The sequence below is a fragment of the Mizuhopecten yessoensis genome, unplaced genomic scaffold (assembly GCF_002113885.1).
Source record: "Mizuhopecten yessoensis strain PY_sf001 unplaced genomic scaffold, ASM211388v2 scaffold11173, whole genome shotgun sequence".
Taxonomy (NCBI): Eukaryota; Metazoa; Mollusca; class Bivalvia; order Pectinida; family Pectinidae; genus Mizuhopecten; species Mizuhopecten yessoensis.
The window spans coordinates 1,677,424-1,702,569 of record NW_018408916.1 but is presented as its reverse complement, the minus strand read 5'-3'; the positions used below and the strand labels follow the sequence as shown (position 1 = coordinate 1,702,569).

The 25,146-nt window shown below is 34.1% G+C and overlaps 3 protein-coding genes across 3 annotated transcripts; 2 read left to right on the top strand and 1 right to left on the bottom strand.

The window, feature by feature from the left end:
- Positions 1-2,296: 2,296 nt before the first annotated feature.
- LOC110467454 (Sjoegren syndrome nuclear autoantigen 1 homolog) lies at positions 2,297-8,367 on the bottom strand. The gene is made up of 3 exons (XM_021524630.1): positions 8,217-8,367; positions 4,583-4,782; positions 2,297-3,918 (listed from the first exon to the last, which is right to left on the bottom strand). Exons 1-3 carry the CDS (start codon positions 8,266-8,268, stop codon positions 3,805-3,807), a joined length of 366 nt encoding a protein of 121 aa, XP_021380305.1. The 5' UTR covers positions 8,269-8,367; the 3' UTR covers positions 2,297-3,804.
- A 2,349-nt stretch (positions 8,368-10,716) lies between these two features.
- On the top strand, positions 10,717-18,135 carry LOC110467486 (cubilin-like). The gene is made up of 10 exons (XM_021524693.1): positions 10,717-10,805; positions 11,315-11,579; positions 13,720-13,824; positions 14,273-14,366; positions 14,818-14,909; positions 15,300-15,459; positions 15,743-15,891; positions 16,416-16,646; positions 17,175-17,210; positions 17,780-18,135. The coding sequence occupies exons 1-10, from the start codon at positions 10,770-10,772 to the stop codon at positions 17,878-17,880; spliced, it is 1,269 nt and encodes a 422-aa protein (XP_021380368.1). The 5' UTR covers positions 10,717-10,769; the 3' UTR covers positions 17,881-18,135.
- A 4,821-nt stretch (positions 18,136-22,956) lies between these two features.
- Positions 22,957-25,146, top strand: LOC110467425 (PR domain zinc finger protein 12-like). The gene is made up of 5 exons (XM_021524582.1): positions 22,957-23,211; positions 23,612-23,767; positions 24,113-24,227; positions 24,556-24,759; positions 24,912-25,146. The coding sequence occupies exons 1-5, from the start codon at positions 22,957-22,959 to the stop codon at positions 25,013-25,015; spliced, it is 834 nt and encodes a 277-aa protein (XP_021380257.1). The 3' UTR covers positions 25,016-25,146.

The following is a 25,146-nucleotide window of genomic DNA, read 5'->3' as shown; positions in this document are numbered from 1 at the left end:
ATGAACTTGTCTTATCTGACACCATGTGAGACACAACACATTGGTCATATTAACCTGTCTTATCTGACACCATGTGAGACACAACACATTGGTTACATTAACCTGTCTTATCTGACACCCTTTGAGACAACACGTTCATCAGATGAACCTGTCTTATCTGACACCATGTGAGACCCAACACATTGGTCATATTAACCTGTCTTATCTGACACCCTTTAAGACAACACGTTCATCAGATGAACCTGTCTTATCAGATGAACCTGTCTTATCTGACACCCTGTGAGACACAATACATTGGTCATATTAACCTGTCTTATCTGACACCCTTTAAGACAACACGTTCATCAGATGAACTTGTCTTATCTGACACCCTTTGAGACAATACGTTTATCAGATGAACTTGTCTTATCTGCCACCATGTGAGACACAACACATTGTTCATATTAACCTGTCGTATCTGACACCCTTTGAGACAACAAGTTCATCAGATGAACCTGTCTTATCTGACACCATGTGAGACACAACACATTGTTCATATTAACCTGTCTTATCTGACACCCTTTGAGACAATACGTTCATCAGATGAACTTGTCTTATCTGACACCATGTGAGACACAACACATTGTTCATATTAACCTGTCTTATCTGACACCCTTTGAGACAATACGTTCATCAGATGAACCTGTCTTATCTGACACCATGTGAGACAACACATTGTTCATATTAACCTGTCTTATCTGACACCCTTTTAGACAACACGTTCATCAGATGAACCTGTCTTATCAGATGAACCTGTCTTATCTGACACCCTGTGAGACACAATACATTGGTCATATTAACCTGTCTTATCTGACACCCTTTGAGACAACACGTTCATCAGATGATCCTGTCTTATCAGATGAACCTGTCTTATCTGACACCCTTTGAGACAACACGTTCATCAGATGTACCTGTCTTATCTGACACCATGTGAGACACAACACATTGTTCATATTATCCTGTCTTATCTGACACCCTTTGAGACAATACGTTCATCAGATGAACTTGTCTTATCTGACACCATGTGAGACACAACACATTGTTCATATTAACCTGTCTTATCTGACACCCTTTTAGACAACACGTTCATCAGATAAACCTGTCTTATCAGATGAACCTGTCTTATCTGACACCCTTTGAGACAACACGTTCATCAGATGTACCTGTCTTATCTGACACCATGTGAGACACAACACATTGGTTACATTAACCTGTCTTATCTGACACCCTTTGAGACAACACGTTCATCAGATGATCCTGTCTTATCAGATGAACCTGTCTTATCTGACACCCTGTGAGACACAACACATTGGTTACATTGACCTGTCTTATCTGACACCCTTTAAGACAACACGTTCATCAGATGAACCTGTCTTATCAGACACCACGTGAGACACAACACATTGGTTACAGTGACCTGTCTTAATGGATACCCTGTGGGAGACGTGGCTTAACCGACACCCTGTCGTACACAGCATATTAATCCAAAATAATCAATGTTTATTCATTTCAAAAATGACATTTAAATGTTCCTAAATATACTGGAACTATTTTAAAACGGAGATGCATGTAAGATAGTATATATCCTTTAGTGAATATAGCCATAAATTAAACTGAGGAATAATTTGGTTTGGTTTGTTTGTGTTTTACGTCCTATTAACAGCTGTGGTCATTTATTGACGTGTCAGGTTTTGGTGGTGGAGGAAAGCAGGAGTTCCCAGAGAAAAACCACCGACCTAGGACCAGTACCTGGCGACTGCCCAAAATAGGTCTGCTAGTGGAAGCAGAATGTCAGAAGCCTTAACCACTTGGCCACCGCAGCCCCAGTTGAGGAATAAGTGAGAGTATTGCGAGTAACCTACACCCCCATTCTCCTTACAAATGGTAACAAAAATAAACAAAGGGAAGCAACTCTGTATGTATCGGGACATACAATCCTTTTTTAGTACACAACTATTTGCCATCGAAAGCAATCAGGAACAAAATTTCGCAATTGTAAGTGATATTGTATATGCATGAGATATGCCCTGTACTGCAAACTAAGGGACATAACTCTGTACAAAGTTGTACAAAAACGAATTTCAGTATCCAACACTTCCATCCCATGAGGTATAAATAGACGAGGTATGTCCCGATAATAACATGACGAGGTATGTCCCGATAATAACATACTCATAAACTGAACAATAGAGTTCTATTCTCTTGTCCCCTTCCGGTATTACAGAATGATGCTGAACAACAAAAACGGAAACATTTCCACATTAAAATATCATTTATTCCAACACATGGTATATACAACTGTCAACAAAATATATTCTGTCACCACTGTACAAGTACACATTTTCAACATTTGGAACAAGCTGAATTAATTTTTTAGCAAAACCATCTCCGAAAATAAAATAAAAGTTTTTTTGACAAAGTTGATGATCGATGCATATAAATTTAGATTTTGGAAAATGGCAATGCTGAAATATCTACTTCTACAGTGAATGATGCAGGTTGTACATTGGTATCTGGTGAGTGTATATCCATGTTACTCATTTACTCATAATTTATCCAGTCACAACTTTCTTCCTCTCTGTAAAATCGAAACCTAGCCACAGGAAGCTGTATACACGTGAAACTATGCTGTACAGGAAAACCAGCACGTACAGTTTATGCTTGAGGGAGAAAAAGACATATTCATTATTTATAAGAGCACATTTATTTCTAAGATAATGTCGCATGTTAAAGTTAAGGACATTTAAGAACACATTTTCAAACCAGAAAGGAAGGATTTGACAACTGAACAACGGCATTCAATAAAAAAAAATGAAAATTTAAGCTACGAAAACAGCATTTTTGAAAAATAAATAAAAAATACATATATATCATGTATAAGAAAATCACTACAAAACGATGACTAGGCCAGGTAAGATAATATTGTATGAACTTTGAAATCCACACTTTGTGAAACTTGCATACCCAGTAGTTTTTGTAATGTTAATTTACTGATGTTGCATATACTGATACAGTACTGACACTAAAGATAGAGAGAATAGCCATATATCAGCTTTTAATTATCAACAATTATATAGGAAAAGTTTCTATCAAGCAAAGGCAAATTGTGAATTGGTCCCTTATGATGCAGATAAAAAGTTTGTGAAAGCAAAAATACTTCATGAAATTCTAAAATACTAACTAAATAATTACATCACTCAGTATTTTTATCATGTTTATACACAAAAAAAGAATTTATACATGATTCCAATTCTTCAAAAGCAAGAACAAATACATCATTATACATATAATGTGAATATCTATGATACAGTTGCTACATGTATATTATTTATCACAGTTCGACAGATCAAAAATTGTTTGTCACAACACTGTTGGTCCAACATGTTATCTTCTCCTGCCAACTACCTTTGTCTGTTATACTCCGTTGTTAGGGGGACAAATACAAATTAGAGGTTATCAAGGGCTCAGACTGACAGAACGATATTGAAAATCTGATATACAAAATATCTGTACAGATATGTTTATAGGTTGGAATTGTTGGATACAATATACTTGACAGATCTATAAAAATATAGAATGTAAATAATAGCATGAAAAACTTTTGAAATCAAGATTTATCAGAAAGGTAAGACAGAGGAGTGTGATGGCCCTGCCAGACGAGATCCATTACACAGAGTCTACACAGGTGATCCAGCAAACAGGTGTGCAAGGGGAATAACTCAACTATATCAGATTGTTTTTAAAGGGTCGGGTGATTGTCAGAGATCATGTCTGGTTCAATGTTCTCTGTGACGCTCCTCCACCTACAGTGCTTTTCTCTCGTAGACTTTGGGATTCCCGTTTTAACACATTTAATAATGTCTGTGAGCTTTCTAAAATCTGCAAGAACAAAGAAAACAACATTCAGTTAAAATACAAACGAAAACGATCATAGCTAAATAAGAAGAAAATGGTACATTTTTTCCTTTAAATTACTAATCTAAGCATTTTTTCATGTATCAATAAAGTCTACATTAATAAGAGTTAAATATTACTGACATTAAACAAGCATTTCTATCAAGTGTAAGTCAGTGTATTCTTTTCAATCATATTATATCTATTAAATCTCAGCACTTTTAAATTCAGCAATATATGAATATCTCTCTCTGAATCTGGGACAAGAATGTCAAAAAAACATTGGTTTACAAATCCTTTTATTTTCTATTCCGTCTTTTCGTATTTCAGAGTTATCTGCTCTTGTGAGCAGGTATTGATTGTTACGTCATTTGTTTGTGAGAGTAACGTCATCAATTTTTGAGAAAACGACGTAATTTTCACACACAAACCAATGACATAACAATCAATACCTGCTCACAAGAGAAGATAACTCGCAAAGCCAGAATAGAGGGTCATCAAGAATTTCCTAGAGGCCTCATATCATAATTTTTAAATGAAGATAGGAAAATCCTCTTCCAGTTTCACTTACTGACTATACCTAATATTTTTATCAGCTATCCAATTGTATACTCAAGATACTTTTGGTGTTTTGATTTTAATTACTTACTTTCATGTAAGCTGCCTCTGTTTCTGCTATCGTCTTGTCGAACTCATTCCGAGATGCCATCTTTTTACTCAGACTCTCGTTGATCTTGGCCAGCCGTTCGGTGAGGATCCGAATGTCATTCTGCAGTTTTTGTTTCTCCTCTTCCTCTTGTAGGATCTGCTTGTGAATGTCATCACGTTTGTGACACAAATCATTGATACCTGAAATGTGGTTTGTTTTTTAAAGAATTAAGGATTGAAATATAAATAATAATGTTTAAGAACAGGAAAAAAAATCTTGATCTTCACAAATCAACTCTTTAAACTTATAGGCCCATATTCATAAAAAAACTTAAGTAAATACTTTAGTCAAAAATTTGTACTTACGTACTGAAATATACTTAAATATTAACTTAACTTAAGATTTTTTCTCAAGTTGTATTCATAAAGGTACTTATACTAAGGAATATTCATGGGAATCAACCTTTCTTAGCTGCAGTTTAATCAATCAATGATATTTTCAAAATATGAATGTCCTTGGATTAAAAAAGAACATCTTTACATGATATACTCATATTTCTAAAAAAAGAAAAGAAAAGAAAATTACTACTAGGGTATACATTTAGCTTACTGATCATAAATTGAAGCCAGAACAACAATCAGTCCTGAAGATTAAACCTGATTAAACACTGATGATGAAATATACTTACTACTCATCCTAAGATAGAATTAACAACTAGTTTTATAGTCTATACCTCACATGAGCATGTACATCACTGATAAGGTGCACACTAGTACAGTACTTCAGTCAAAATTGTTCAATTACATAATTCAGCTGAAAATCAAATATCCTTCCTCTACCTCTGCTTGCTGTGACATTAAATGATTCAGACTTTTGTAACAAAACACCTTATCAATGACTAAACTGTAGTTCAGAAGTTTATACACAATCTAAATTATACATACATATATCTATGTGTGACCCTACTGATAGGCCAATTCACACAGCTAGCGCTATAGTTCATTATGTATTGTGTGTGGAACGCTGTCCATAAAACTCCTCTTATCAATTCCAATCACTGATTTCAAATATGTTACCACTCTTATCAGCAGTCCATTAGTTAAGCATGCCATGCCAGTTTCCTGGAAATTTGCCAGTCAACTTAAATTTTATATCCACTTTTTTAACAGTGAACATTATGCCAAATACATATCAAAATGTAGCATGCCAGTTTCCTGGAAATTTGCCAGTTGACTTAAATTTTATATCAACATTTTTAACAGTGAAAGATATATATCATAATGTAGCATGGACAAATTGTGGAGGATATATATGAGCCAATAGACCACTTAATATTGTGTACACAATGTATCTAAATAAGACTTCAATATTATGTACATTTTTTTTAGAATGTAAAAACATTGTACCAGGCTATCTAATACAAGTTGATTTTACAATCAAAATGGGTCATGAATTCTCCTTATATTTTTCAATCTTTTTCGTTATTTTTTTTAAATCACTCTTAATGTTGGTTTCATGAACATTTAAATACTTACTATGATAGTAGAGGTCAGACACTTTCAAAATCAACCTAATTTAATTCAAGGCTAATTTATAATATTCTGAATCTGAAATTGCACACCCCTGCATTGTCGGCTTGGATTGCTTAATTAGCAAATTATAACTGAAAGTTGGGTTTTTTTTTCTTTTAATAAAATGAGTAAAACCAGGACAGAGGACCATAAAAACAAACCAGACTGCATGATCAATGTCCAAATTGAATTATAAACTATTTTCTAATTGCTGCGCTAAGTTCTTCACTTAATATGGACTGCTATCCAAATTATTTTTTACTGCTGTCCAAGACATGTGCACAGCTTTAAAATCACAATCACAGTGCCCAGATATGCCACTTGTGAGGATTGATAACAAATATAATTACATATACATCATACAAGTTAAATTTCATAAATAACTTAACTGACAAAGTTCATGGAATAGATTATTTGAGAAAAATCTCATGTATGACTGGTTAGCAATTATTTATTTAATCATCCATAGTCCTTTTTAATCAATTGCAATTTGGTATACATATAATATAGATTGTTATCTTTTACATACCTGGGAGTTTATAAAGTATATAAAATTAAACATTGTACTCATGTACTCTTAAAATGTTGTTAAAAACAAAATGATTTGGTGGAAATATCATGCTGATAAATATATCTTATGTAACATGCCATCTCCTTCAGCATATTTGTTATCAATTCATAACAGAGGGATAGGGGGCCCCGGGGGGTATTGTACTGTTGTCAGACTGGGAATAAAATCAGGGTTCATGGTATCACTACAAGTAGTGCTAATATTTAATTCCAAAACTCCTCTGCCAGGTATCAAGTTAATCCCATATGCCTTTAAGCTTGTAATGAATCAAGCCTGATGTGAATTGCACCGATGCGATTAAATCAACATTAATCAACATCACATATTGGTCCGCATCCATACGCTGGTTTTTAATACAAACTATTTCTGTTGATCTCCTACAGTATGTAAGCCTAAAACACGGTTAAATTTAAAGTTTACGAAAGCAGTCGAAAACTGAATTGACTGCCATGATGGTAACTTCGTCTCCCTTCCAATATAGTTCAGAAGTCTATACATGGGTGCCTTGTCCTCAGTAGTATTAATACTATACTTGGCCATGCACGCCATACATAGAAATTGATAACTATAAGAAAACATCATGTGTGATCGGTCATGGGAGTTTTTTGGGTTTTTTCAAGACATGTAAGGACATGGCTAATTTCTTGAAAGAGTTATTTTATAAGCAAGGATACGTTATGCATTATATTTATTACATCATACTCATATGAGGCGTTATTACATGTAATCTTACAGATTGGACACTTGATTTAATTTGCTCCATTAGTCTGACGATGCAATATATAAAAATTGTCTATCGCAGCTAGTACATTACAAGTAACATTATAAATAGTATTTACTGTTTGATTGATCTGGTCATTGGCTATTATCCCATTTAAGATCTGCTAGGATATACAGTATGTGTCTAATGATTGTCCTTTTTTACACCGAAACATTTTTCATGGACCTTAATTTATTCACAAACAATTTGTGACATTGTGTATTAGGATGATATATATATATATCTAATTAACCTGATTAATATTCTATTATCGAGCTAAACAGTATGAATTCTTTTACTTATAAGTTTGTCTGTGTTTGATTAAAAATCGCTTCCTGTCGAACCAATTGATCAATACAGATAATAAATGAACACAACAATGAGATTATCAACTGTCACTACAGTACAGTGTAGTACTGTCAGGATCAGTAGCAATATATTTATTATTTGAATGAAAGCGGTCTCACATTCAAACTTTAAATTTAATTTATATACTTTTATGCATGTCGTCAAAAACTAAATGATCGTTCGTATATTTAACTGTTTAAAATGATTTACTTCAGTAATTAACGGTGACGGTACCGGTACAGTAGGCCTACTAAACGCATAACCATCAAAGCGACTGACGAGTGACGGTGACTGGATGTCAACAATGAAATCTACGGGTCAAGAATCAAAACAAACGGCGCTTTTGTCAAAAGATGAAGACAGTTCAATCAAAATAAAACTTACACTTCACTAGCTCATTGTTATAGCTCTGCAGAGCAGCACCTTGCTGCGACATTTCAGCAACAGCTGTATATTTTCTTCCTCCGTAGTCCTCTTGGCGCGTTGTAACTTGTTCTTCCGTCCACAGGCTGTTGATAAGCGTATAACGTCATCAGTTTGTGTTGTGTGACATACAATTAGAGCCGAAGACGGCTAGCCCATTATCCGAATACGTAAAATTACAATACATGTATTTGTAGCTATAGGTCGATTGACAATTGTGACGAACAGATGATATGTGGATTAATATAGACCAACAATTACAAAAACTGTAAATTATTTGTTTTATCGTTTAACTTCTAATAATTTAACAAATGCAGTTGAAATATTTTAACGAAAGGTGTAAAATTAAAATATCAATATAAATGTATTACTGTACTAGATGAAGTGATGCTTTCATTGATGAATCTCAAACTATTACCTTTTTCTTTCGTAAATAAGCTAGTTACTGTTGCTATAAAAAGTACGTCTGAGATGCTTTTTGAACCAACTTTATGACATATACTTTTTTTTCTTGCTCAGATTGTATAATGCACGTAATTAAGTCAAACAAAAAAGGTAACTTATTTAGCAAATTAAAAATCAATTTATATCCATGTCAATTTCAATTACATCTGGTTCGTTTAGATTGTAGATATAGACAGTCCCGACCCCATTTGAATAAAGCCATGCAGGCTTTATGGGTTATCCACATTTTATATAATTAAGCAACACGTACAATGTACGTTTCAAGTTTTGAGCAATAATCATGATTGTATAGCTCAACTTGATTCTGATTAAATTTTCATATCTTATTCAGTCATTTTAATAAAAAAAAAAAGAGTGTGAATTGCTCATTTTACAGATAACCTTAAATATTGTAATAGCTATTGATCATAACTGTACATGTTACATCTGTCAGTAATATCACGGAATTAGATTATATAAGATCTAAGTCCGTGGTAATATTAATATAAAATGATAGGAATGTAATATTCTGATTGTGACATAATGAAGTATAGCATTTTGCTCTGCATATGCTAATATAAAAATAATAAATTTTCCTATTTTATCAAACTAACATTATATTTGTATTTAGTATGAAATTGATACGATTATCTCCCTTGATTTGGGCGCAGTTATATTTGTGCATATTTCCCATGAATTATATTAAAACTAGAGTTTGACTGTCTATTTACGCTCACTTTACATTAGTTTATATAACTATGTGTTCATGTAGGTAGCATACAAGTTTGCATCATATCCTTTTATAATGCCGTGAGAAACGGAGGCAGTATAACGAGGTCTGTCTATATATATATTACGATTCAGTTACTGTTGTCTCAATAAATTTAATTTACGATATTGTAGAGATCTAAGTTAGTATGTGTGTGGTTGACAAGTAAAGGTACAGTAGTTCATTAAATTCTTATATAAAAATCGTCTGCAACCATAAATAACATTGAAACTTGTTTTCATTATAGATTTCAATACAAAATACTGTTATGTGAAGTGATTTTTAACATATAGACCACTTCATCGAATCCATAATAAATTTTAATTTTAATAATTACAAACTTAAATTGTTACGGGGACCTAAACAAAAGTTCCCTAAACTGCCTCCTTCCTCCAAGTCGCAAATAAGATATTTTGGAAAGTTTTTGCATGCTATAATACACCTACATGTACATACTAAGTTCGAGCAAAATTGTAAAGAAAGGGACCGGGGGTATCACCTTGGCGTACACCTATACATGTATCAATGATGTACCATCAGAAAAAAACGGTGTTATGTCGGTTAATATTTACAGTCTACAATGATATTCACTCAATAACAATTATTTCCGCAAACTAGTTATCATCTCATAACCTCACTTTGTCTCGTAACAAGTTTTCGTGACGTCGACAGGAATAACGTTGGGCGGGGATATGCAACCGGACCAGAAAAGAAACCTTTCCTATATAAATTTCACAACCTTTTTTTAAAGAATTTTTTTCTGACTTTGTTTTCGTCCATTTTTATGTTTTTTTTTCTCACACAATTAGACAATTATAACGCTCTTATATTGGCAATATTCAATATTTAAAAGAAAACATTTTTACAATAAAATGTTAGCATGGTGATGGCGTCAACAGTAACAGTTATTAATTTTGTAGATGTGAAGTGATATTAGAATACCGAAGTAAAACATAATTATATAAATAATACGTATTGAAGCGATGGATATTTATTTGTTTGGGGCGATGGGGGTTAATTAACATGGAATCCAACGGGAAATGACGTACTGTGAAAGACTTAAGGCTCATCGCTGTACGAGTTACATCTCCTCCGAACGTTAGAGAGCGCGAGTGTCCTTGACACAGTTAAATGTATTTTATCAACGAGATAATCACCGTTAGTACATGTGTATGCCTTAAACTCCTGGCAACTCAAACTGTGTGCTCTTTACAGAGAACACATAGTTACCTATCGTACGATCTTAGCTAGGGTCAGCATAAAGTTAACATACATATGGATGTAGAGCTAGGATAAATAACATGGAGCTTTTAATTTTCATTTCTTTGTGTCTCATGGTAAGTTACTATATGCTATTCATACAAAACAACTCATCAGATTTCGAAAATGGAATTTCAATCATTTCATAATTATTACACCTGCTTTATATTCATCGTACGATATATGGACCCCATTATTGATGTTAGTGTTGGAAAGTATATTAATATCACAGATTGTGGCATTTTTTGTTTATCCTACAATGTTCATCTTTTGTCGTTTTGCTTAACTTATCTGAACAATTCAGTGAAGGTTTTCCAATATACTTGTATTTGCTGATATGAACTATTTCTGAAGTGATGCAATAGGGGAATTGCTAGCGTGGCAAAATATATATATACATGTATATGTATGTACAAGAAGAGGTGTCTGTGCGTAAGGACCTCATNCCCCCGCCCCCAATACCCATTCCTTAGAAAATAGAAAAAATCAACTCCTCCCTTAGAAATCTAAAATAAAATAACAGCCCTGCCCCCCTCCCCCAACCGAAATATCTACAGACACACCTAAAAGATTGGTCTTGTAACAGGTTCCAGTGGCCGTGTATGGGAATGGTATCATCATGTCGCCGAATTATCCGAACCTGTATCCTCCGAACGTTACCAAAACCTACTCTATTTGGAATGTCAGCCAGAGTCACGGAGACGTCGTGTCTATTTCCTTACAATTCTCGTATTTTGAGACAGAGCAGTGTAGTTCATGCTCCTGTGACCGTTTGGAGATCGTCAGGGGTGGAGTGACCACCCAGACATTTTGTGGAGGTATCTTACCTAACGGAGATGGACTCGTTCAAGGTAAGTGTGAGTCGTCTAATTAAAACAAACCGGATTGGTCGTTTAATGTCGAAATAGCTGAACGACGATTTAACCCCAAACTGTCTTCTTGTATAAGTTGAAAAAGTTGAAACTAAAATACTATAAATAAAATTAATAGCAGTAATATTGCAAGTTAGGGATATATTATTATCGCTTACTATCAGGGAAAACCCCACAGAACTATTGATTTTTGTCTTGTTACCGACACGTAGAGATGAATAGACTTCCAATAACGGGACATTGCTTGAGTTAGTTAGCCGTTAGTTAAACAAAAGACTTGATGAGAAAATAGATAGTAATTTCAGAGCATTTTTGTTTTCACCTTCGAGGCTACAACAATGTAACAGCTAGGGCTCCTTTTTGTTCACAATGTGAGTAGAGTTTAGTTTAAACGTATTGCATTTATAATATTGTACATCATATTTGTATGTCGCCTGTACATCAATGTGGCTGATCGTGGGTTACAACTCCCCCTGAAACATTTAGTCAATTCCTTCCGGTGTACTACGTCCGCTATCATTCGTCTTATCAGCATTTTAAGTTCAAACGTAAGTCAGGCTTGCAAATATCATAGGAACGTAAAAGAAATGCAGAATGTTTCAATGATGAGCTCATTGAAGTATGAACATTTCAAAACTCTTCGCTAGTTCTGTTACCTTCAGGGTTTTAACATGTTGTGCCTATGGAGAGATGTCAAAATCTGGAACAGAGATCAATAACAGGGTAGCGCATTCGAGCCAAAAGTGCAAAACAGACACTATGGGGAGCTTCTCAAACTCCAAGATTGCCAAAGCTACATGCAAACACTTGCAAATGAACATGACTTCGTCCTCATGGTTGTTGAAGGCATTCGATCTCCAACAACAGACTTCATCCCTACGTTAAATGCTGTATCCCTATTTTAAACGATACATGCCTTATGTGTCTCTTATTGTGGGACTTTTAAATGTCTTTCTTTTATTGTTTTGATGTTTTCTCTGTCCTTGTTATAAAATATTATATTGACTTTGAATTCCAAATCTACATGTTTTCATATGAGTTGATCGATGCTATATCGTAGATTTACTGAGATCGACATCCCTCAACATTTCCATCGGTGTACTCACGGACTTAGATAACAATCTAATCTAATTCCGTGGTGTACTTCATGATTTAGGAAAATATGATATAGGTATGTCGTTCGACAGTAGACGGTCGTTGACAGGGTCATTATAATAAATTCCTGTCGTACATAGTCGGTACCGAATAATTCACGCATTACATTTAGAAAAAGGCCAATCTGCCCATAGAACACTGGATTGATACGAATAGTGGGGCGGCTGGACTAGCGCGGGCTAGATTAACGAGACTTGGCTGTCCCGTTATATGTGTTAGCGACTACCCCTTAATATTAAGTACTAATTTGAAAGATGGGTATTCTTTCACTTTAATAGTTGACGAAAAACGTAGTACCACATATCAGCATCAGCCATGCCACCACCCCAGAAATGTTTCTGCAGTCAAAACATGTACAGTGCATTGTGTAAGACTTTGGAATCCAATATTAGACTATATCCTGTTAATCATTCGACTTCTGCACAGGGTATACCACCAATACACCCACTATATACACTCACACTGCGTTTCAGAGATTTTTACATCAGTCCCTTCGGTCTTATAGCAACACACGCAGATACAACCTTCGGTCTTATAGCAACACACGCAGACACAACCTTCGGTCTTTTAGCAACAAACGCAAATACAACCTCCGGTCGTATAGCAACAAAAGCAGGTACAATGTACTTACAAACCACACGCCAAATGTAGACTATTTTAGTAGAGGTGAGATTTGTATTAATGTTTAAGGTATATAGTTATTTTCGAACACCAACGACTGCATTGTAACCCATGATGTATACTATTGTTGATGTTTCATGGCACAGTTTACCGGAACACGTGATATCCTCACCTAGTGTTATGTCACGCCTTAACATCCATTGGCACCATGCACCTTCCAAGTGTTCACCTACTTGTTATAGTGGTGCCGGACCGATGAACCAAGTTCTACAAGGATACGCCTTTAGAAGCATATAGTGCTTAAAACGGTGTTTAATTGATATAATTGACATAATTGTTTCAGTTGGAGATGGAACGGATTCCGTTAGTGTTCGATTTATATCCAACTTCAATGTCATCGTAAAAACAGGATTTTTTGCCAAATATAACATATTTGTCGTACATAGAGGTAAGTACTGTATTCCATTGGTTCATTTAAGCCTCGAGTTGGTTTTCATTGTTTGTGTGAATGCCAAGTGGTACACCAAAATTAAAATTAAAATCTTAGCATAATCAGTTCGAAAACTTCCACTTGGCATTTATAATGACTATATTGTACGGTATTTGATAATTTATCAATGTGAACACACATGGTGGATAATTCAAAATTATTACATTTATTACATGATCATTATGTGAAATGCAGCTTCATTATTGTATACTGTACCTGTGTTTGTACGCCAAATGCGATTATAGCTGTTTGTCGAATATGACAGGGTGATAGAATAATCAGGGATCAAAATAGACATTTATCACATTACATTCCTTAATAAAGGAAATCTCAAAATCTATTTTATGCATTTTCCTCATGTAGTTACATAGACCCATTGGGACAACTAAATTGTTTATGTTATCAGCCAGTACGACAACGTCTGTCGCCACCACCACCAGACAACCTTGTTTACCTGTTGTCTGTCCTACCTGTCATCCGGGTGAAATATCTACCTACAAGTAAGTTTTCGAGGTGTACACTGGTAAGAAGGTAAATATGTACATGCTCGACACGTATGTCATGATCAAAACAAATCGTATGAGCAAATGCATAACATCTATCAAAATCCTCTGTTTTGTATCATATTTTTTTCTGAAAAACCGAAATTATTATTTACCTTATGATGTTTTCTTCAAAATAAATAATTTATAATAATAATCATTGAACTAGAATGTTAGTTGCCCATCACATACTCAAAACTGAATGGCATTCATGGAATAAATTTGTTTGGTATTCGATATTGTTTGGGGGAATAGTTGATTCTCCTCCTCGGTAACAGTAGATAGCTCAGTGAGGTCAACGGTTTCGTTTTAATCCCTTAACTTGAACATGTCCATTGTAGTGTTGATAATGGCCAATAAGTAAGAAATTTTACTCATTCATGGTACTTATTTGTTCGTCCTTTCGCAGGTACTACAACGACCCCTGCCCGGCTTTCTGTGTTTGTCAGGCTTCTTCGCTGCCAACAGAACCTGTCCCCATAGGAACGGTGGTTGGTCGCGGTAAGGTCATGGATGACGTTGTGTCAATTCGTATATCAAATATGTTTTACATGCAATTAAACCTTAATTGACATTCAAGTCTAAGTATAACTCATATTTATGTTAATATCAAGCAGTATAGTTAACAATTTGTAAAACGAAATGTATAAGATTTATTTGCCTGGTTAATCGTACTTAAATTTATTAAATGCACTGCTTCATATGTTAGCAAATATATCTTTACCCAACTTTAAAACTTTCAGAATTTTCTGCAAGACATAATAGAACTTATGCAGATTTTGAATTAAAACTGCAGGATTAAATATTGGTCAAAGCCGATAGTTATCCTCTCCTAGGTGTATTTCAAAATGGACTCTATCTTATAAATATGAAGTGTAATTTTGATTGTAGACTACCCAATGGAGAACAACGAGACGTACGTTAACCAAGGCTACATAAGGACGCCCAGTATGGCTCACTACCCTGGTCACTACCCTCTTGTCTACAATACCGACATCAGGATCGACATCGGTCTGGACCACATCTTTAAGGACAAATACGTCAAACTTACGTACGAAATAAGTATTGTTTTAGTATTTCGTCTTGTACAAAAAGTGTCCCACTCCAACCCTTAATCCTGATACATGGACAGTATACATGCTTTGTTTTATAGTAGTTTGATGTTTAAATTTAATTTTCATCTAACAATATAACTTACGGTATATTATCTGGAATTTTTTTTTATAAAAGAAGGTATGTGTATTGTTTTGATAATAAAAAGAAATTACGAATAATTTGTCTTCAATGTACGACCATTACTAAGTGTTAATTATTGTGTCATCTTTTGTCATCAGGTTTCTTCACTTCGACCTAGATCACTGTAAATATGGTTATGACGGGAAGACGTGCCGATGTGATTATCTTACGTTCAACAACGTTCAAGGGCTGGCGAACACACGACTCTGTGATGGTAACAAGATCACTCTCAACCAGACATACAACGGTACGGTTACATGCACATCACACAGATTGTATTGAAGTTGTAAACAAATATTCTGAAAAGGAAGATCCATGCAGTATAGAACAGACCAAACATATTAAATATCATCTTTTGTTAACAATTTGTATAATGATATACAGATGTATAATGTTACTGTTGCAATTAGTGGAATTTCACGTGTATACTCTTACATGTACACTATTTCCTGCGTAATTGTTTATTGTTGAGGGGAAGCAGCTCAATGATTTAAATGTACATAATTCAATGCAATCAATTTTAACGCACCATCTTCTTTTTACAGTTAAGCGCATTGATGAAATGGCATGTAAACAATATCTGCAATAGAAAACAATATATCCAAACTTCAATAAGCACAATAATTATTCAGCGCAATATTTCAATGGGTAAAAATAAGATTACCGCAAAAATATACACGTTAACAGTATTTATGTTTGTTTTATTCAAAACCAAACATGTATGTTATTCAAAACTAATCCAGATATAAAGGTACCTGTATTATGTTTCAGTCCGACCCTCTAGTAGGTCAGACCGGTACCTCGAGTTCACGTTCACGTCAGACAGTTTCCTTGTACTGACTGGTTACGTGATTAGGTACGAGGTTGAGGAAGGGAACGCGCCCACGTGTCAGGGAGTTGACCAGAGCTGTAATGGTACACAATGTCCTTTGGGACACAGATACGACTTCGCGGGGTGCCGTATGTGTGATTGCATCACCACGACAATCGCAACCACCACAGGTAAGGCATTCCACATGTTATGTATATCACTTAATCTACGTGAAATTTGTGTTTTCACGTTGGTATTTGCAGCGTTATTTGAACGCTTATTCATATAACTGGCTAATATTTATTCAGACACAATGGATGCTTTTTTTGTTGTCGTATTTTCGAAAAAACGTGTATTCGCGAAGAATAGATCGTTTTGTAAAACAAACACAATAATGGGTATGCGCGAGAATTAGTTATACTATGTATTTTCTATATTGTGTAATATCACCAACAAATATAACAGCATATTCAGATGTAGGCAAACATTTAACTAGCAGATATAAATATGTAAATAATCCTTTATATAAACATTTGTTGATAGTTAATGGTGCTAACCACTAGAACTTGGATTTTTTTATATATTAGTAGATAGGGAAGGATGGTTGATTTGCTTTCTGCTTTCTGCAAATAGGCTTCTACGAACAACTTGCGGATGTATCGAATCGACACATTATATTACTCATTTAACAAACCATATTTGTTCTTTATTCCTTTTAGTTACCACTACCACCCCAGCACCAACAACTCCTGTGTGTAAGTAGAGCAATCTCCGTAACTGAAAACATCAAAATACAATTAGAGATAATGAGTAAATAGTAACAATGGAATATATTATTTAAAGAAAAAAAAGTACATTATCTAAAAATATGTGTCTCTATTAGTCTAATCATTCTTAAACGGACTCAACATCGATGAAGAAAACTAGAAAAAACATTGTTTCCTGCTAAATCCTGTATAACACGTTATGTCAAGTCTTAAGTAGCTAAAATAAACCACAAAAATCTCTGTTAGCACGTAATCATTGATAGGCTTATTATCATTAGTAAGTCTGCCGATCGATTGAAATATTTTACACAATGAAAACAAAACAATAGTTTTAAATATGGCATTGATCTCAAGATGAAATTTTGCATTAATATGTATTTTATGTCTAAAGAAAAAAATGTCTGGGAGGTTTTAAAGTGTCATATCGGAGAGTATACATGCACTTGAATTTAAGACCAATCACGACTTAGATCTGATGGAAAGTTTTGATAAAGTTATGACAATAACGAAATAAATATTTTTGTGGTTTTATACATTTGTTTTATCTTTATTTTCAGTGTTTAAGTCAAAGCTTCTGGATCGTTTGATGGGACTTATTCACGAAATGACATCTCTATACAACGATATACGACACAGCAGAGTTCTAGACTATGCTTGAATAATATATCACGTAATCTATTAGGCACGTGTATTTATCAAAACTCTTAGGTTTGTTAAGTGAATAACACAATATGTGTGTCTTTAGTTAGCTATATCAGTGCTGTGACTTATTGAAAGAACCCTTTACAAAGTTTGAATCGATAAGAATTACCCCGTTACATTTTTGGTAATTTAACAATTTGTGCTTTCGCCTGACTAAAATATCAACCATTATTACTGAAAGTTTAAGAAAATAATTATTTCGTCTTCAAAAATTAATTGGACTTTATGAAAGATGTCTAAAGACTTTTTCTACTTATTTACATTTTTACTTGTTTGTATCTATTATTTATGAACAGTGCAAATAAATCAATAAGACCCAGTTATAATTGTTTGGCAGACATTTGTTCAAACCCCTTTTATTAAAAGCTATACAACAAGGCATTGAAGCCATCGTTTCTACAGCTGACCTTTCGTGTTGTTATGCGATAGACTGGCAGGGTGTAAAAGGAAGCTCGTGAGGATCCCAATTGTTTTTTGAAAATAAAATGGAGCTATAAAATATGCTCTGTTAAGAGAAGTGACAAAAATTATATCAACTATTTGCAATGAACTTTTTCTTAGTTTTTTAGTCTGAGATATATTTTATATTTCGTCTTGAAAGTAACCGTACCGTCATATTTAATATATGAAAATGTCTTTATCTTTTATTTTTATCGATATGAGATTATCTCACCATGCTATTCATGTTGATAACTCTCCTTTTTTCGACAGAGTGAAATAACATGTATCTGAGTTATTAATGTAATATTTACAATTCTGCACTTTCATTTTTTAGTATACGTGTTATCGAAATTATTTGAATTATTTGAAAACCAATGAGATATGTGACGATGTTCGCGCTTTAAACAGATAGATACAACCAATTTACATAATATTGATAATAAATGGACTATCGAGTTTCATAAAACATGTGTCACACTCATTTATAATATCTAAGATTAAAGGAAAAAACTCCATATATTAATGAATGACTCATGAAGTCCTTAGACTTATTTTCAATGAGATCATTGCACTCTTTGAATAATAAAATTTATTCTCGGACGACAGGGGGCATGTTTCTTCCATTCCTTCCCGAGGTGCAAACTTAACTCTAAGAATCCGCCATTTCGTCCCAAATGATACCGGGATACGCTAATGATGGAGTAATAATTATGCGGATATCAAATTTCAACGATGCTACAAGATCCGTCCTCTGGCTCCGGCATTTATAATAACCCTGTAAACCGATCCAAGCCTTCAAAAGCCTTCCAATGGTTGGGGCGTTCTCCGCAACTTAGTCGTCAAAAATGCGGGTCGCTTTGGGCCGAGATTTCCCAAACACTGATATGCGGGCATACATCAACTATTCAATCTGAATGCTTTTAATTAGTCAATAGTATTGTTTTATTCTGGCGAATTTATAGCTGTGTTTATCCTTAATGAATACACCGAGCTGTGAAAAAAACATTTTTTAATATAATGTATCGATTCAATACACCCGCAAGTTGTTCGGAGAAGCCTATTTGCAGAAATTGATAAAAATTCATTAAATACAATAAGATGCGGGATGGGAGTGTAACCATATGCCATTACATATTTAAAAATAAATTCTCTGAGGATATGAATAAATATCAGATAATGCTCAGGGATCTCCCAAAAGGCTGTACAAGACTGCCATCTCACGGATAACAAATGGCCTAGGTCAAATAAGAAGACAGTTATTTCCCCAGCGTTTGGGGACACTCTGTCAAATGATAGCACTTCACCAATAGTTTTATAGACTCCTAACAAAATCATTACATTACATATACAGTTACTATATATTCTATTGTCACTCATTTTCCTTGTACAATTTCATTATTGACTATGTAGATAAAAAGGAAGATAATCACATTAAAAACAAATACAAACTTATATTCTGTTTTTGCAATGAGAGATACTCTTCGTTTTTCTATGTAAATAAACCATTACAGAATGTCTAATAAGAGGGGAGGATCCCCCACCTACACAGACACCGACTATCATGATTTTTTGGCATGTTTGCAATGAAAAGTAATTGTGCTTTATTAAAAATATTGGTAGTTATTCATTAATTAATCACGTTTTTTTTTGTGATTTGTTTACAAATCTCGATGTGTTTTATTTTTGCTATAGATGTAATGGTTAATGTCGTAACAACAAAATATGGTTGACATCATTTTATCGATTAAATAAACACTTTAATACGTTTACGTAAACAAAATTACATCGAAAACTTATTTACATTATTCAACGTATTTCATACATAAAACATGTACATATAAATATATTTAAGTTATCATAAAATGTCTCAAACATTCTATTTGTAATGAAATTTTGATAACTTTACATCAATCATTTGAATCTTTTAAAAAAGTCAATTTCTACCATGAAAAAACTGTTTTCAGTATATAATCTCTTTACTATTAACATGATACACGGAAGCTAGTCACTATAGTAGCATGCCCGAGAAAAGTACAGCAAAACTAATCATGGATCAATTTTGATAACAACGGACGCGTCTCAACACAACCCGATATCAAAAATCAAGTCCGCGGTGTTTTTGTGGCGACATGGTCGACATGCGGGTAGATGTGTTTGTCAGACCTTCCCATTATCTCAAACGAAACTAATAACCAATCAGATCAAACGATTTCTCCTTCAGAAGGGATCGCCAATTTCCAGCATCCGGGTAGTTTTGAATTATATTCTGTTTTCCAAAATAAATACCGTTAAGGTACATTTCGTCCTTATTTTATACCAAATCTTCGAACAAGGACACACAGACAGCATTGGTATTATGGATAACAGGACAATGCTCACTTTCACAGAAAATGATCTGCGGTTTGTTTTATATGGACAAGACTTGGGCAGTGGACACGGTTTTAAGGATACTATATGTAAGTAGATATACATATATTCCTGAAAGCACATTCTTTAAACAAAGTTAATAATGTATACTGCAAATTGATTAGAATAATTGACATAAGAAAACAGGGGGATTTCCTTATATTTGATAAATAGTTTAAACTTTTAAATCATTCCTTGCGCATATCCGGACGTGCAGGATGACGAATTTGCAAATTTTTAGATAATCCTTTGAAACAGTCTTCAAAATCTCTCTCTGCTTTTTTGCAAAAGAAAAGTTATTTAAATCAAATAAGTAACATAAAACATATTCACAATAGATAAGAATGTGTTGATATATGAAAGCACTCCCACGGTGTAGTGGTGTAGTCATACTATTGGTATATTATTTCCTATTTAGAAAGTAATATTCATAAGGTGACTGCATACGATAAGCAATTTCATGCATTTTATACATTTATCAATAATAACATTAGTTTTCCAAAAAAAACCGGATTAATAATTTTGATATTCATGAAACACCTAACATAAATATAGCATGATGTGTTTAAGCATTGTATTGACAATGATAACTTCTTTAAAATCATCTCATAGTTAATACATCATTGTTTTCAACAATTATTTCAACAATGTTCCATTTATCATAAACGATTACAATAGATATGATACATTCATATTCTGATTTCAATGGATTTTTTTTCATAACTCGTTGATATACATAGTTATAATCGTATTATAATCTTAAAGTGGAGTACGAGTAAAGAATTTCGTGTCAAGTTTTCAAATGTACCGTAAAAAAATCAAAAATCAAGCATAGCAACAACACACAGTTCAGTTGTGAGGAAATAAAAACAGACTGTCAAAAACCGATTTGGAAATAGATTACGAGGAAGTATATTGACAAAAACAACTTAGAATGTTAACGTTACCATCAGACTAAGTCTAAAACGAGTATGGGGACATCATAATAATCGATTGAAACGACCAATACACTTTTCAATCTAGCAACAAATATAATTAATTAATAAATATAAAAACATTGATTGTAATATAGAAAGGAAGACAATAATATATTTTAATGCACACGTGCCTGGAATCTCAGGCCTTAACAAATTAGTTTGACAATAACTTGTTCTTCTGAAAGTTCCGCAAATGCGATATAGGATAAATATTATTGCTTTGGTAAACACAAATTGAAAATATTAAATATTGACCCTTTTAGAATAGAAAGAAATAGAAAAAAAGGCATTTTACTATGTACTCGTGTACTAGAGCAGTGGAATTCCAGATGACAAATGTAACACTAGGATAGGCGTGTATTGTATGAGACAACAACAAAGTTGTCATCATATTGGACTCCCCTTATGTTGTATAGAACTATACACACTCGATTTATGTTCGTCACGCTTGGATTGTCACCCATCGCTGTAGTCCTAATAATGACGAGGGGAGGCATCTTTACTTGTCAAATAAACTGAACCGATAGCATATCAACGGTCATACATCATGTGTTTTCAAAGCCCTACCCTCACCTCTCTCAGCTACGATTTAAGTGCATGGGCGAGAACATTAAAATTCATGAGTTTTAGAACAAGACGTTTGTCGGGGTAACAGATGTATGAATAGAGAGCCCGCATTGCAAGAGTCTTCGGCATATGTCGGCAAGTTCCGGCGCCTTGTAGCAATAGACGGAGTAATTATACGAAAGGAAATCGGTTCTTTATACAAACCACAGTTAAATGGGGGAAATTACTATAGAGATCATATGTTACTATTTCTTAATTTTATTCATATTCCGCCCGAATGCCATTAACTTCAATTTCCTTATTGATGTATATTTTCTTCTTTATAACCGTAAAATATCACAGTTAAGAACGGGTACTTATTTAGTTTGTTTTTAATATTGTATTAGAGAACTTTAAAACCAACGCTGGATTTACTTGTTTTTGTCTCGATTTACATTTCTTCTGTAATATAATTAGGGTAAAATGTTAACTGAAAATATTTTTGTTTCTTTTTTTTTTATGTGTGTAATTATTCAATAATCTCAAAAGAAAATTAATTATTGCGTATATTTAATAGTTTGGGTAAAACTTTCAACATTTAACGGAAAGTATATATATATATATATATTGTATAATTATTCAATAATCTTAAAAGAAGATTAATGATTGCCTATATTACTTTAGAGAAAGTAAACATTCCTCGTTCTATCAGCTATATATTTGTTGAAATCACAGATCCTACCTACCTACCTCTCCCGCACCAAGTTGTGATTGCCCGATCAACACTACCAGGCGCTGGACATGGTGTGTTCGCCACATCCAAAATTAAGCCCGGTACAGAGATGGGACCCTATGTGGGGACTATACTGCACCATGGGGATCTTAACAGTGACACGGATAACACAAAAACATGGGAGGTAAGGTATTCTGAATTATCAATGCTTAAATCCTATCTTTGATTCTAATTGTAAGATGATGTGTATTTCATTCAGTTTTTGGCACACTGTATTGATAACCAAATGCTATGGGTGCAATCAGATGTATGCTTTCATTAAACGTATTTCAACATGTAATGTAGGCTTTCTTTTAAGACCATAACCTCTTATTCCCCCGCCCCTATTATGTATAATTTAACTGAATTTCCAGATATTTGGTAATGTTTAATGTATCCGGAATATATCTTGTATAGTTTTGTCTTTTGATGATCTTATGAGTTGTTTTCAAAACACAAGTTTGCCAATGATACAAAATTAAACTCAATCACTTAAAAAGATATTCTGCCCGATTTAAAAAAGATTTTTTCATTGTCTTTGTTAGGTATTCGACAAGGACGGGCGTGTGTTGTATTTCCTTGACGGCGGGACAAGGAACCCGGCTAGCTGGCTTACCTTTGTCCAATGTGCCCGATCAGAACTCGAACAGAACCTAGAGGTGGTCCAAGCAGGCATGGACATATATTACCGTGCTTTAAGGGTAGGTATTACTGACATTACCCATTATGGACATATATCCTTTACTTTATTTGCAGGTTTTATGATCAATTATCATCATGATATATAATACATTGCCTGATGGGTAGAGATCCCTTCAGTAATCAACATGAGTGCTCATTTTGTAAACAAAACAGCCATTTGATCCTTGATTATTTTTGACTGAATAACTATTTGTTATATACTTGAATTCACGGTCATCAATTTTTGCAAACGAAATTGAAAAAAAAAGATAAGGGAAAAATAATTTTCAATAACCAGTGCAGGTGTTGTTTTTGTAAATGTGATTCTGTGATAAATGACATGGAACATTATTTCTATTTAATAGGATATTGAACCAGAGGAGGAATTACTTGTTTGGTACGGCCGGTCTCAAAACCTATATATGGGTATACCAGACCCAGACTTGGATGATCCGAGCGGCATACAAGGAAACAACAAAGGTAAGTTGGTCATTTCTAAAACAACAAAAAAAGAAAAAAAGTGAGAAAGCAAAACTGAAACAATGATTCAAACAAGGAAGTGTAATTTTATGGATGCAATATTATATTCCAAATTTTTAAAAACATTCGTTCAGTATTAAGAAAAAACGCCGAAATTGTTATCAATGATAACATGTGGGTTGCCATAAATGCAATGATATATTAATGAAACAAATGTTTATCTGGGAGCATAGACGTATTTTCACTGCAGTTTACAGTATGCTATTGTGATGCTATCATTAACATGTTCTTCGCTCCTTTCGTTTCATTTCGTGTCTAGTGTTGGAAGCCGAGAGACGTTGTGAGGTTGAGGAAGTTGACGCCACGACAGGAAAACTTCGCTGTGTGCTATGTAGACGAGGGTTTAATTCTAGAAGTAACCTCCGGTCGCATATGCGCATTCACACCCTTGAGAAACCATTCACGTGCAGATTTTGTAACAGACGGTTCAGCCAGTCTTCGACGCTACGGAATCACGTTCGATTACATACAGGTTGGTAATCAATTAATTAAAATTCTATTTGATACTTTTCTGTTACATGCTCATGAAAACTTAACGTTGTGAAGTACAAGAGGTTGAATAAAGTTCCAATTTTTATGTACAAAGTAAACCTATTTAACGCAATATGTTTTTTGTGTTGACAGGTGAGAAGCCCTACCGATGTCAGATTTGTACTAACTCTTACTCACAGTTGGCTGGTCTGCGTGCACACCAGCGGAGCGCACGGCACAGACCAAGTGCATCCTAGAGTGTCGATAGGTGTGAACCAGTAGCAATGTTCAACAAGCGAACTACTCCCAGAGTATGGATATGTCGTAAATACGTCAGTACGTTCAGCAAAAGGGAATTTGCATGCATTTCAATGCAAACTAGCAGGAA

Coding starts and splice junctions, on each gene's coding strand:
- LOC110467454 (XM_021524630.1), bottom strand. CDS start 8,268: ATGTCGCAGCAAGGTGCTGCTCTGCAGAGCTATAACAATGAGCTAGTG. Junction 4,783..8,216: donor TAACAATGAGCTAGTGAAGT/GTAAGTTTTATT, acceptor ACCACATTTCAG/GTATCAATGATTTGTGTCAC. Junction 3,919..4,582: donor CAGAGGCAGCTTACATGAAA/GTAAGTAATTAA, acceptor TTGTTCTTGCAG/ATTTTAGAAAGCTCACAGAC.
- LOC110467425 (XM_021524582.1), top strand. CDS start 22,957: ATGATTGCCTATATTACTTTAGAGAAAGTAAACATTCCTCGTTCTATC. Junction 23,212..23,611: donor ATAACACAAAAACATGGGAG/GTAAGGTATTCT, acceptor TGTCTTTGTTAG/GTATTCGACAAGGACGGGCG. Junction 24,228..24,555: donor CATACAAGGAAACAACAAAG/GTAAGTTGGTCA, acceptor TAGTGTTGGAAG/CCGAGAGACGTTGTGAGGTT.
- LOC110467486 (XM_021524693.1), top strand. CDS start 10,770: ATGGAGCTTTTAATTTTCATTTCTTTGTGTCTCATG. Junction 11,580..13,719: donor CGGAGATGGACTCGTTCAAG/GTAAGTGTGAGT, acceptor TAATTGTTTCAG/TTGGAGATGGAACGGATTCC. Junction 13,825..14,272: donor CATATTTGTCGTACATAGAG/GTAAGTACTGTA, acceptor TTATGTTATCAG/CCAGTACGACAACGTCTGTC.